We start from the raw sequence: 13,762 nt of genomic DNA on the forward strand, positions 1-13,762 counted from the left end.
AAGACAGAATAAAGCATGTATTCATTTTTAGCCCTGACTCCACATTATGAAACAACAACATGGGAAGAGATGGTAATTTACAGAAAATTATTTTTCTAGGTTCCCCAGATGTATCAACAGGCATTAAAAAAATCTGAGAAACAATGCCTGTTCCATTTCATTTATTTTGGGAAGTGTTGCCATGAGGTTTCTGCAATACCCTATTTTTTTAACCTTGCTTATACCCTTTAGTTTAGCTAAAAATACAACCCCTCACACACCCCCCATATTTTTTTTCTAGGTCATATAAAGCGGGTGTCTAGGCTGAGCCAAGGAAGAATCTGACTCTAGTCAGTATGATGACGCTGCAGAAACAGCCTACTCAAAGATATATTATTACATATGGCCCATCTTAGGTTCTGCAAGAGCGAGCCAAATATATTCCACCTCTCTGTTTCATTGAAGGGGATTGCACGATCCAGATCAACGCATATAAAATCTATTGCACGTATGCAGAAGATAATAATGTGTGTCTCTGGGTGTACCTATTTCTCCACCCCATGCAGCCCTAGGACACAGGCATACTTCTGTGGAGGATGACAATGTACCTTCCAACCTAAATGATTCTGACTCCATGCACACACAGACTAGGCACATTATTTCAGGATGAATGCATATAGCACAGAAGGATTCCTTGAAAAATGTGTAAAGTGTGGCAAAAGAGTGTGCAACCTCTTGTCCCTACTATACAGCACTAGAGAGAATTAAGAGCTGCTCAGTATTTGTTTCTTAAAAGACCCCAAAGAAGAACAGAGGAAAAAAAAAAAGCAGTTTCTCTGCATCCCTAACTATCCTTCATATTTTAGAATTTCTACCAGCAGCTACAGTGATTTGCAGTCCCAGATAAAAGGAAGATCTCGGTTAGAGCTGGGATCAGATGCTGCTTCCAACTGTGGCTACTTCAGTGCAATTATGATGCTATGAGTTAAATTGCCTCATTCCATTTACCTTATTACTACATAATGGTAGTGCACTTGAAGCAAACTTTTAGTACCCAAATCCCACCTATTTTCTTTATTTCATGACAGTCATATTATTCACCTTGTAATAAAGTCTGAGGGTGTAAAAGTCTAGTTGAGCAAGCAGTTGTACATGAGCTGTAGGCTGGTAATACGAGTTAGATCTTTAAAAGAGAACTGCATTTCACAGTCTCTCTAGTTTTGTGCTACATGTTTCAAAAATCCTGTCACCCTGGCATGTGAGATCTCACTGCAGATAACTCTTTGGGCAAGTAGGTTCCTTAGCTTCTTGACTTAAAACCTAACAGCTTATTAGGCTTCAACTGAAAGCATTGCTGCCTACCTGTTAAGGGAGTACACAAACAGGAACAAAACTAGGCAGCAATATCCCAAGTTGATTTGAGTCCGAGGGAAACAAATTGAGCCCAAGGGAAACAAAACTGCATCATCCAGTAAAATGCTATAAACCTCTTCAGCTTAATGATGCACAGACACCTAGATCCAAGGGCTGGCACATTCTCTGCAGTGGAAGAAAATCTATCTGCTAAGATCAAAACTGATCAATATAAAGGTTTCACCACATTCTTTAGAATGCCAGCCTTGAAAAACACTGCTGTTTTTCAGCTCCACACCTTAACTGGTGAACTGTTTTAAAACCAATGGTAAGTTACCTTACTGAAAGGGAACCCTTATATAAACTTCCCTTGAAAACAGAAATCACAACAACTTTTCAATTTTCCTTATAAAAAAGGAAACCAATTAATTAATTAATTAAGCAACCAATTAATTATTTTCCTAGATATTTTATATTCACACCTAAGGAATCAGTTGCCCCCTCCATTTTGTATGTGATGCTGGGACAATTACCAGTGGAGATATGCAGTAGAGAAACTCAAGGCACCATTTTTCCCCTCATCAGATGCAGCTACACACCTGTCTATCCCATGGGCATCAGATATTAGAGCTATCAAGGGGATTTGTTGAAAGACAGTCATGTTCCACAGGACTGTTCATTCTACGAATTCCAGTGTATTCCTTACTCAGATTTCCCTTTCATGACACGAGAGCACCCTCTCAATGAAAAGACTTTCTTGAGCATGACACAGTGGAGAAATGCTTGGATTTGGGAGTTAGGAGGTAAGTCAGGAGAGGAGCTAACACATTAGAAGGAGCCAAGGATCTTCATCTGGTAACACCTGTCTTCAAAGCCTTTAAAGAATTCCAAAGACTACTGAGAGTCATATGCTTTTTGATTGCTTTAATCACACATGTTCAGCCAAGGGTGTCCAGAAAACCTGATCTCCTCTTGTGACCAGGTGACCCACCTAGTGGATAAGGGGAACGCTGTGGATGTAACCTAAACTTCATTAAAGTCCTGGACACTGTCTCCTACAGCATTCTCCTGGAGAAACTGAAAGCCCATGGCTTGGACAGGTGCACTATTTTTTGGATGCATTCTGTCTGGATGGCCAATCCCAGAGAATGGTGGTGAATGGAATGAAATGCAGTTGGCAGCTGGTCACTACTGGTGCTCTCCAGGGCTCAGTAGCTGAGATGAGTAGATGTTAAACCAGGCTGGTTTAACATCTTCCCCAATGATCTGGAGAAGGGGACTGAGTGCACCCTCAGTCAGTTTACAGGCAACATCAAGTTGGATGGGAGTGCTGATCTGCTGGAGGGCAGGAAGGCTCTGCAGAGGGATCTGGACAGGCTGAATCAATGGGCCAAAGCCAGTGGTGTGAAGTTCAAAAGGATGAATTGCCAGGTCCTGAACTTGGATCACAATAATCCTCTGCAGCACTACAGGCTGGAGGAAGAATGGCTATTAAGGTGTCCACTAGAAAATGACCTAGTGGTGCTGGTTGACTGCAGCTGAAAATGAGCCAGTGTGTACCCAGGTGGCCAAGAAGACCACTGGAATCCTGCCCTCTACCAGGAATAGTGTAACCAGCAGGACTAGGGCAGTGATTGTCTCTCTGTACTCATCACTGCTGAGGCCACACCACAAGTCCTATGTGCAGTCTTGGGCTCCTCACTACAAAAAAGACCTGGAGGTGCTGAAGTGTGTCCAGAGAAGGGCAGTGAAGCTAGAAGACAAGTGTGATGAGGAGAGCCTGAGGGAGCTGGGGGGTGTTTAGCCTGAAGGTTCAGAGGCATTCTTATCATTCACTACCTCACAGGAGGTCATAGCCAGATAGGGGTCAGACTCTTCTCCCAGGCACCCAGCAACAGGACAAGGGGACATGGCCTCCCCTGGTGCACCAGGGAGATTCCAGGTTAGGTGTTAGGAAAAAATTCTTCACTGCAAGAGTGGTTAGGTATTGGAACAGGCTCCCTTGGGAAGTGGTGGAGCCACCATCCCTGGGAGTGTTCAAACACTGAGCAGACGTGACACTTCACAATGCGACTTAATGGACATGGTGGTATTTGGTCAAAGGTTGGGCCTGATGCTCTTGGAGGTCTTTTCCAACCTTAATGATTCTCTGATTCTATAAAAAGGTTCTTTCCCCTAGAGGGTGGTTGGGCACTGAAACAGACTCCCCACCCCTGTGGTCACAGCACCAAGTATGACAGAGTTCCAGAAGCATTTGGACGATGCTCTCAGGCACATGGTAGGATTCTTGGGCCATCCTGTGCAGAGCCAGCAGTTGAATTCAATGATCCCTGTGGGTCCCTTCCAACTCAAGACATTCTAAGATTCTATTAAATTCCTCTTCCCTAGCTGGAGGAAAAAATAAATAAATAAAGCCTCCTAAACAACCAAACTGCTGTCAAAACCCAGTTTCCAATCCAAAACTGTGATTCAGAAAATGTACAACATCCCAGTGAATTCTATTTAAATAAAGGGAGGTTCAAAAGCCTTTTGTAAACCAGCAGTTAACAAAAATAACATATAACAGTGACAAAGTACATTGCTAAAGAAGAGGGAAAATTCCCACGTGGTTTTGGAAATACCTTTTTTTCCACTAACCTTTTTTAAGCTGACAGTGTAGGTCCAAAAGCCTTGCAAAGGCACATTTCAGATTCTGCAATACACACTGCATATGTGAAACAGTAATTGTTTTGAGATTTTAGACATATACTGTGCTGTCATTTGAAAAAAGTGATGGATGAGAAACTGGAAACCTCAAGGAATTAGTAATAGGATATAAAGCATTTCACCTCTGGGTCACCAGTTCAAATTCAACCAGGTTGGTAGTGACCAAAAGTAGTTACCATCTGGCAGCTGTTCTCTGGCTGATGTAAATTGAGTTGAGGGTCTCAGCGCATTTCCTAGTGGACAGGTGTCCTCAGCACAAAAAAACCACCATAATTAACTCTCTGTTTGGCTTTCTCAGCAAAGCCACTGAACAACAAATAGAAGCAAAGACTGAGCTGTAATCCAGGTTAGCATGGAAGCATGTTGGCTGCAGATTCTTAATCATAATTCCTCTTTATATTTTAAGACACGCAGATTAAGGGGGGATTTAATTCATCATCATTACATTAAACAGAGTAGCCTTTCCAACTCAAGATAGAGTTTATGTGCTGCTATTTCTGCACAATTCAGATTTCTTTTCAACATGCAGCTACAGCAGAGTTTGGAAGCACAATGAATGAATGCAAAGTATACTGACATTATTAAAAATAGTAAATTTACCCTAACACACTCAATCTCAAAAAATCCACACTTACTACAGAGGGCAGGGAAACAGAAAAAAAACCCCTGGATTTGGATTATTTCAAACAAACTGTTGGTTAAAATTATGCAACTTTGGAAAATAGAGGAGACCTACTGTAAAGGAAACATAAAGATGGCATCCTTTAAGTCAGCACCACCAACAAAAGGGGTTTTGGGGAAGAATACTACCCACAGTTATTACAAGACTTTTTAAATGGACTTTGCATCCAAAATATTGACTTGTGACTCTCTTAAGAAACAAACAAGAAACAGTTCTAGGCAGAACTGCATGTGACCAAGCTTCAAAATGTTATGTGTGAAAAAAAATATTCACTTATGCCAAGTTTTCCTCAACAGGAACTGGAAAATTTACAGAGCCTACTTATGGCTCATCTGTACTTTGCACAAGACATGGGACCAGTTGTACACAGTATGACCTGCTGATAGGCACCATCTAAACCATCTGTTGCTGAAATTTTTTTGGTTCTATAATATCTGATATTGTTAAAATAGGTATAGTTACTGGTTGTCCTTGGTCATTTTGGCATTTGTGGAACAAAGGCAATTGAAACAGAATTAAAGCATTCCACACCATCAGTCTTACAAAACAGATGGATATTTCTTCAACATCAGTGGTTTGTAGAGACTGAGCCAAGGGCTAGTGGTATTAAACAGAGAAGAGTGTGAAAACGGCAGTTCCAGAGAAGTGCTGGAACTACTAAAAGCTGTGTTTTACCACCTTAGGTGAAACACAACCAGAGCTCACAGGTTGCTAAAATACAGCATTTGGGGCTGAAGGATTTGAGGCAGTTTAAGCAGTAGCTGACTTTGAAATGTTCTTAACACGCCTTCAGATAACATTAACTTTAAATAAACTTGCTGAATACTCATGTAAATTATTTCCATTTGGCTGTCTCATTATTCAATATGCTTTCAAGGAACATGGTGATGAAAGAAGAAAAATACCTCTTTCTAACATAACCATACTGGCAAGAGGATCAACATTATCAGTATTCAAAGAATGTCTTGGCAGGATAAACCTTCATAAAAAGAAGGAGCACCAGCTAATCCAAGTTGTCAAAATAGCAATAGTACTTCAAGGGTTGATCTGCAAAGTGATTCATTATTTATTGCTAATGCAAACAAAACATTCTGAGCAGAAAGAGGAATTGAGTGTTTCCTATCTTGGAAAGCCACTGATGGAGAGTCCACAATAAATAAATCTGAGGAGGAAGAGAGATTATCTATTTTCTTACCCACTAAAAATCAACCAAAGGCTGGAAGACCTTTTCTGACTTCTTTTCTGTCAGAAAAGAACCACACTTTATGGCAATCAATATTTTCCAAATTAACACAGACATGAAATGTAGGAAGAAGAAAAAATTTCTGGAAATTTCATTCAAAAGCATAAGACATGCACCTTTTGAAAAAACCCAATCAAACCTGGTGGAAATTCAACATGCAATGTAGTATGCATCCCAAAACCATCTATACTTCAACAGCTCAATAAGAGGCTTCACTTGCCCAAGTAAGTTTCTGCTGGAATCAATCAGGCAACCATTTTCAGATGCCTAACCTCAGATGCTTTGCTTCAGCCTTATTTCATTCTTCCCCAGCAAAGCCTTTCACAGAATAGTTTGGGTTGAAAGGGACCTTGCAGACCAACTTCCAACTCCCCAGCCATGGGCACCTTTCTCAAGACCAGTTGCTCAAACCCCATCCAACCCACCATTCGCTTTCAATTTCATATAAAAGATAGGACTTTAAAAACTGGGGGGATATGGTTTTCCAGAGGGAGGGTTGTTTTTGGCTTTGTTTTCTGGTGTGGCTATATTTTTTTTAAGTACTGGTTTTGTAATTTATTTAGAAAACTTCCTTGAAATACATTTTCATTTACACTTTTTTCACTTACTACCTTTTCTAGTCTTTCAATCCATCTTTCCTGGTCTCCTTCTGTAATAGCTCATCTCTGCTATCTTCTTGCTCTTTTAAGCCTCGGAACCTGATCATACTCCCAACATGTATCTTCTTCCATTGCAACAGAAAGTACTGGCTCAGCCTCAAGAATTTGGGATTCTAAGAAGTCCTCTGAATAACTGCATATACAATTTATCTTTTAAATGAACATATAATCTATGAGCTACATAAAAAATAAAGGTATTCTAAGAAGTTGATTCTTTCTCCTAGTACATTTCTAACAAAAATATAGCAGCCACACACACAAAAAAATCACCAACAACACTATTCAGCACAGTATTACTATAGCACAGATATGCTATAGTGTCTGTATAGAAAAAACACCTTCCTGATCCAAATTAATAATTGTAATGACAACAATATTTAGCATATAAAGGCAAAATAAATAAAGAATATTCATGTTCTGTGATAAGGTAAAACAAATGAACCATTGACCTACTGCAAGTTGCTACACACTGGAAAGTCAGAATTTCAAATTTTTTAAAAGGTGTGATACAACATGCGACTTTTCATTTTGCACAGAATGCCAATGTCAGTACAAAGACAGGAATCTGAATTCAAATTTTTTAAAGTTCCATTCAGTTTTTAACTTTCAGACTGTTTTAAAGCATCTCCACACCCACAGACTCTACTTAAGCCTTTAATTTCCTCATCTCAGCAATAGCTACTGAGCGACCTCTTGTGATGAAATGTTTGAGCACTTTCTCACTTCTTTTCCTTTTTCTAAAAAATAAATTAAATTAACAAAAGGCTAGCAGTACAAAATAAAGAGTACAAAAAACCAGCACCATCTCGTCATTACAATGAATGAAACTTTTTTAGCCGTTCATATAACTCCTCAAGCTGAGTATTAAAGAATGTACCTCTGAAGCTAATAAGAGAGGTGCAAAAAAACCTCCCCATGTGCAATAGCAACTATCATGCCACTCTTCACACCATTTTTGCAGGAAGTATTGGGAAATACACGAGTGATCATCTTCTTGTACCTTACTGCCACTGGATTAAAATAAGCAGAGAAAAAACTACCCTAAGATACTCATAGATCAAAAGGATGAAATCAAAATACCATCAAGAAAACAGCATTGTGACTTGTTGGAGAGGGAAAAAACTAACCACCAAGAAGACAAAATTAATTTTATTAACCAACATTTAAGACCAGTATTGTCAACCACTAGTAGATATGTCAAGGAGCTCAATACAATCTTGGAAGCAGACACCCCCCCAGATATCTGGTTTCAAATTCTCAGTGATCGCAATGAAATAAGACTGCAAGTAGCTACTCTTTTTCAGCCTTGAAATACTAATTCTGTAGCCAGCTTTAGTTTTTCACAGTATCTACACAGTGATATCTAAAAATACATACATAAATACAATCAAAGCATATTAAACGAGCCCAGAAAAGGAAGGGCAATCTGTTGTCATTTCAGAAAAGCACACAGTGCCTTCTCCTACTCTCACTGAAAAGGAACTGAAGCGTGAATGCTTGATTGATGGGGTAACTGACCAAGTCTCAATGAGCATGACAAATACCAACAAACAGCATCATTTTAGAATAGATCAGAACTGCTGAGGGATCTGGCCACGAGATGTCACTGTCTACTTTGTGAAAACTTGGAAGTTTATTAGCACAGCTTCCTCCTCAGAGGGGTAAAAAGCCAGGATACAGACAATGAAATTTGTTATGTTAAATTTGTGTCAGGTTAAGGCGAACTGCTCAACATGTCATTTCTGTAGCTGTGATGTAGAATTACCACTCAGCATGCAGTCAAGTCAAAGAAACCTCCAAGTAACCTCTGCATTCATTCTCCCAAATCTAAACCAAGAGCAACTAGCTCAACTAAAGCTTGTTGTTAAAACATGTCACTGTTCTTAAACCAATGACACAAATGGTTTTGAAGTTTCTAGCCTTTTAAAATATTTTATTTTAAAATAAAACCATTGTTATGTACTGAGCTCTTATGACTCAGAATACAGAAAGCTGCCTGCATGAACTATAGCTTCTATCCAGGTAGACAGCCTAAAATAGTAAGTTTTGCAAGTTTTTTCAAAAGGCTTTGGTTAACACTTTATCAGGTGCCATGGTTAGTACGTTCTCATTTTGTTTGCAAAACACCACCTTCTTTACTAACCACTAGCATGTAAAATAATTTTTATACTTCATATCTCTAACCAGGCATCTGTTGCAAGAGACCAAAAATACCTGAGCCTGAATGTTTAGGGGTTTAACATCAAAATCTGTAGCCATTATAAATATACACTTATGAAAGTAAAAAAGTAAGAGGAAATCCAAAACAAAGCTATGATCCAAGAAAAATGTTAGGAATGAAAGATTTTATATAAGTACTACATGAACTGCATGGATTCATTAGAAACCAATCCTTAAGACAGCTTACAGAAAAAAACCTCATTATTACCTTATTATGTGTTAATGTTATCCTCAGGTCTGGTTTTATAATACCATATGCTGTCAGTAGATCTTGGACTTTTTTCAGTTCTTCCTTACATTTTCTACTTGTTGAGTAAAACTGCTTTCTTACAGGAAGATTCTTAAACAAATTTAGGACCGTTACTGTGGTACCTGCAAGCAGGTGATAAAAAATAAAGTAGAAATTACTCTGAAAGTAAATCACTGATTGGATATTGCGGAAACTATTTTTACTTAAACAGACAGGTTTGCATGCTGCTTAACTAAATCAGGTTATTAGCACGAGAAGAAATACACCAAATTATCTGCCATCCCCCCACAAAATGTATCTCAAGAATTTTGATTCTTCTCCTTTATTTAGTTATGACTGCAGCATTAAGCTTTCTTTCATACACACTAACAATAGCAAGAATCAGCACTAAATAAAGTTGAAGACTCTCTCAATGCTTAAGTTAGCTTTCATTAGCAAAATGATTAATTAACAAACTAGAATCTAATCACACATATCTGGAGGTAAAGGACTGTGTGTCATTATGGGCCATCACAAGCACTTGCTTTAGGGTAGTACCTGAAGTGCCAAATACTTCTGCTCAAGGTACAGTACACAATAGGAGGAGGAATATTCATCTACCAACACAACCACATAAATTCCCAGCCCATAAAGACCTTGCAAAGCATTAAATATGTCAGAGAATTCAACAATTTCTATGAAAGACAAGGCACTGCAACACTCAGGCTTTCCGGCTGTGGAAAACACTATACAGGCTAAATCTTAAAAAGAATCTTTAGTAAAAATTAGGTACACACCCTTCCTGCAGGTTAGAAAGAACTGTGACTTTGCCAGGTCCTACAGCCATGCTGCTTCCAGCAATTCCTATGCATGGCAGCAGGACAACTCTTCCTCCTTTACACAAGGATTTTGCTACATACAGAAACATTACTTTGATCCTGAAGAAATCTTTCATGTACTTATACAGACTTGGAGCATTTAATTTTTACAGGTTTTATTTCCAGCTTGAAGAAGTGAGTCAGAGAAGGAGAAACTAGCTTATAATTACAATCTAGAACAACTTCCAAAACATACCACTTCTTACGCTATGACAACACATTCTCAGCTGACAGACACAAGGCAAGAAACGTTTACAGCTGCAAAGATTTCATACTCAGCCTTTAAACACCCAGCAAGTATTTTAACATCAGATAGAGCCTCAGAGGAACACAAAATACATCTGTCACCTTGCAACACCAGAACAGTGATAGCCTACCTTGCCCAAGATGGGAAGGCTTTTTAGAGGTTACATGCCCGTTGCTATCCAAAGCATACTGAATGCTGAAATCATCTGCAGCTGTCTTTGTTGTGACCAAAACCTGAGAAGAGCAATTGAAAAAAACCCCTACATTAATCAGGGATGAGACAAAGTTCAGAATGAGCTTAGATAAGCTTTGCTGCCACACTCACCACTCTGCTACTTTAGTCACCATAACTACATTTAATTAGTTTGTAAAATTTTTCTTATACATGTATTTCTTACAGGCACAGAAACATTCTGCATTATTCTGCATGTTTCCTGCGACTTAACTAAAAGCATTTCTACACACTGCTTCAAAAAGCACAGCAATTCCTATTATCTACAACACACACTGCTCTATTTTCTATTCTAGCACAGATTAAATAAACTTTATCAATTGACAGGTCTATATTTTTACCCTCTGTGAGGCAAACACACTATGACAACTTAAATTCATGTGAGATTCCACAAACTTAAAGACTACTCTCAAACAAGCAATATATTATCTTTCTACACCTAAACATGTCTGGCAATCAGTCACAGAAAGTTTTGTAAGCTATTAAGGTAATGCACAGATTGCTTTAGCAAGAGCAGTCATAAATCAGAGTTCAGGTACCAACGTTGTGAATAACAGAAACACTGCCCTTTAACCACCTGGAAGACAAAGTTCAACACACATGTTTCAGGATATTTTGGTTTATTTTAGTGTTTCACACGAATAATTCAGCATTCAGTCATGCCCCTGGAGAGAAAAACAATAATTGATTAACTGGAAATTACAGTATTGCAGACCTACTTAAGGGCCAATAGCAAAGTACCTCCAAACTGAAATTTCAGAGGGCAGTTTAGGTAGGCAGAACACAATTAATGCCAGGAGTGTTAATTAACATAATTACTGACATACGGAGTAATACCTATTAAAGCACTTCATACACTCAGGCCACCTCCCATCTCTTATGAAACGTACCATAGAGCTGATTAGAAGCTCTGAACAGATGGCATTCTGCTCTGAGAGCTCATTAGAAGGAACCAATGATTGAGGTCTGTCATCATCTATCAAAACACCAACACTTTTGTAAGCATCTTTGGAAATCTCCATTCAAATACTCAACCCACTCCTTCTTAGTGCAATGTGAATTCAGTGCAAGGTACCAAGGAGTGAAGCTGTAAGACGATCCCTCCTGACCTCAACAGCTGATGGTTCCAACCAGCCACAGACATTTGTACCTTCCTCCACAACCTAATCCTCGGCAGACTTGAATCCAAAACTTGACCTTGGTGCAGCATGAATTCAGAATGGGAGAGCACAAGAGAACAGGCAGATGCTGTGCCTTTAGCAGGCTGAACACTTTTCAGATGGTTTGAACAAACATATTTACTTTTAGCCAACAAGTTAAGTCGCAAATGTCAGTACACTGCCAATCCTCTTAACACAAACATATGGCTCAGACTCAGGTCAGGTAGCAGGTTCCTGTTTACACATAGGGACAAAGTTTGTGCAATTGCAGTCACATACATGTCAAAGGGCAATAAGGAGCCCAGCAAGATCCCATGACTGCTGATCACCTAGATAACAAGGCAGAAATTGCTACTGGAATGGTGGCTACGTGGGCCATCAGTTCCCTGAAATTGCTTCTCTTGGCCATCACCTGCTGCTCCTCTCTTGGTTTAGCCTAATTCATGTAGCAAAGCCAACCATCATCTTTGACTCCCTGATACTCCAAGATACTCCCTGATACAAAAGGAAGGAGAATACAACACAATCTGTCTGTTACTTGTTCTGATTGAGCAAAATAAACAGAGCACTGTTGTGACCTGTGTGACAGAAAGGCAGGACTGATACAGACAACAAATTCATATGACATGGCTTCTGGGGCTGGAGAGAAAGGTAGCAGATGCTGGCAGGCTGCTGCAACATTTAAACTCTGCACAGAATAAAACTTTCCCGAACATACAGACAACAAAAATTGTAACACAAAGGCTACGCATTTATAGCAAGTGCTCACCTCTGATATGCTGCAAATTGATCCTAAAGCTTCCCCACGGAAACCATACGTTGTCAGCCTTTCAAGGTCCTCAGAAGAGCTGATTTTTGAGGTGTAGTGTTTAATTGCCATAACTGGAACATCATCAACCTTGATTCCACTGCCATTGTCTCTTACCTCTATTTTGCTAAACCCATAATTCTCCTAAACAAAGAACAAAACAGGAACAGTGAAACAACCAAATTAATGAAGACACAAGTTTGAAGCAGCTAAGGTTACAGCTGCTAACTATCCATACAGAAGTGGAAGTTTTGCTTGTTTGGAGGAACTGAGCAACCATTAAATGTCTCTGTTTAAGGAAAAAAAATAAAAGGAAAAATATACCATGTTAGGGTAATAGCGATGGTTTCTCCAATTAAATAACAGATAACATCACATATCCTGTGATTTGGAAACAGCAAAACCAAAGGAGACCTAAGCTCTAAAGGGGACCTATAGCTGGAAAGCTGAAGATTTTTCACCTCTTTTCACCTCTCTTACCTTCTTGGTATCAATTTTTTTGAAACCACTTGAATGCAGCTCTGCATCCATTAAATTCAGTAGACCCTCACTTCATGCCATTTTCAGTTTCAATTTTGATTGATGTGATTCCACCACATTTTCCAAGTTCAATATACAGAAACTGAAATTCTAATAGGGGGGCATAGCATGAATGGTGAGGGTAATAAAAATTTTGTACAGAGACACAGTACTTTACAAAAAGAAGTAAAGGTTCCTAGAGGCCCATTTAAAACAGCCTTCATGGAAGCAAAGTTCAATCTTTGTGATTTACCTTTTCATACAGGCAATGCATATTTTACTGAATTATGGTTTAAATAGGTCATTCCGGTGAGCACCAGCATAAATAGGGAAAAACTCTGAAAACCAGATATTTACAACAGCCAAATAAAAGATTAAATTTAGATTCTGTAATATCTCAAACAAGTACAGCAAAAAATTCTTCTTTCCAGCTATGTTACAGTCTGCACAAGTGAGCAGCACCCAGAAGAACCACAACCCAGGAGGAGAAAGTAATCAGAGCTGCAGGATCACTACCTAAGCTTCTTTCACAGAAGCAAGATTGGATCCTTGAAAAGATTATGATGCAACACACAAAAAATGTGCTGTAGTGTGTAATACACCTAGGTGACCTTAAAACTAGTTTTGCTTAGGAAGAGTATCTTAAAGCAGCGGCTGCCACCACTAATGCTGGACAGAGCATGTGATGGTTGATCGCTGAAAGCAGGTTGGTTAAAGAGAACAAACTTTGCTGTCCTACTTGGTTCTATCCTGAAAACAGTTATGAAAAATTATAATGTACTCACAAGGTTACTTCTTGAAGTAAAAAAATTATGCAATCAAAAAGAAAAAGGTATCTAAAGAAACCA

At 39.0% G+C, this 13,762-nt stretch overlaps 1 protein-coding gene across 2 annotated transcripts in view; it reads right to left on the minus strand.

Annotated features, from left to right (window-relative positions):
* PMS1 (PMS1 homolog 1, mismatch repair system component) overlaps positions 1 to 13,762 on the minus strand; it is a 43,759-nt gene that overhangs the window by 25,185 nt on the left and 4,812 nt on the right. For both annotated transcript variants that reach the window (XM_058839665.1, XM_058839664.1), the window contains exons 3-5: positions 12,357 to 12,539; positions 10,327 to 10,429; positions 9,051 to 9,214 (exon numbers count right to left, since the gene is read on the minus strand). In XM_058839665.1, coding sequence (XP_058695648.1) covers positions 9,051 to 9,214; positions 10,327 to 10,429; positions 12,357 to 12,539 — 450 coding nt within the window. The remainder of the gene's footprint in view (positions 1 to 9,050; positions 9,215 to 10,326; positions 10,430 to 12,356; positions 12,540 to 13,762) is intronic.

Source organism: Poecile atricapillus, chromosome 5 (genome assembly GCF_030490865.1).
Source record: "Poecile atricapillus isolate bPoeAtr1 chromosome 5, bPoeAtr1.hap1, whole genome shotgun sequence".
In the NCBI taxonomy this organism is placed as follows: Eukaryota; Metazoa; Chordata; class Aves; order Passeriformes; family Paridae; genus Poecile; species Poecile atricapillus.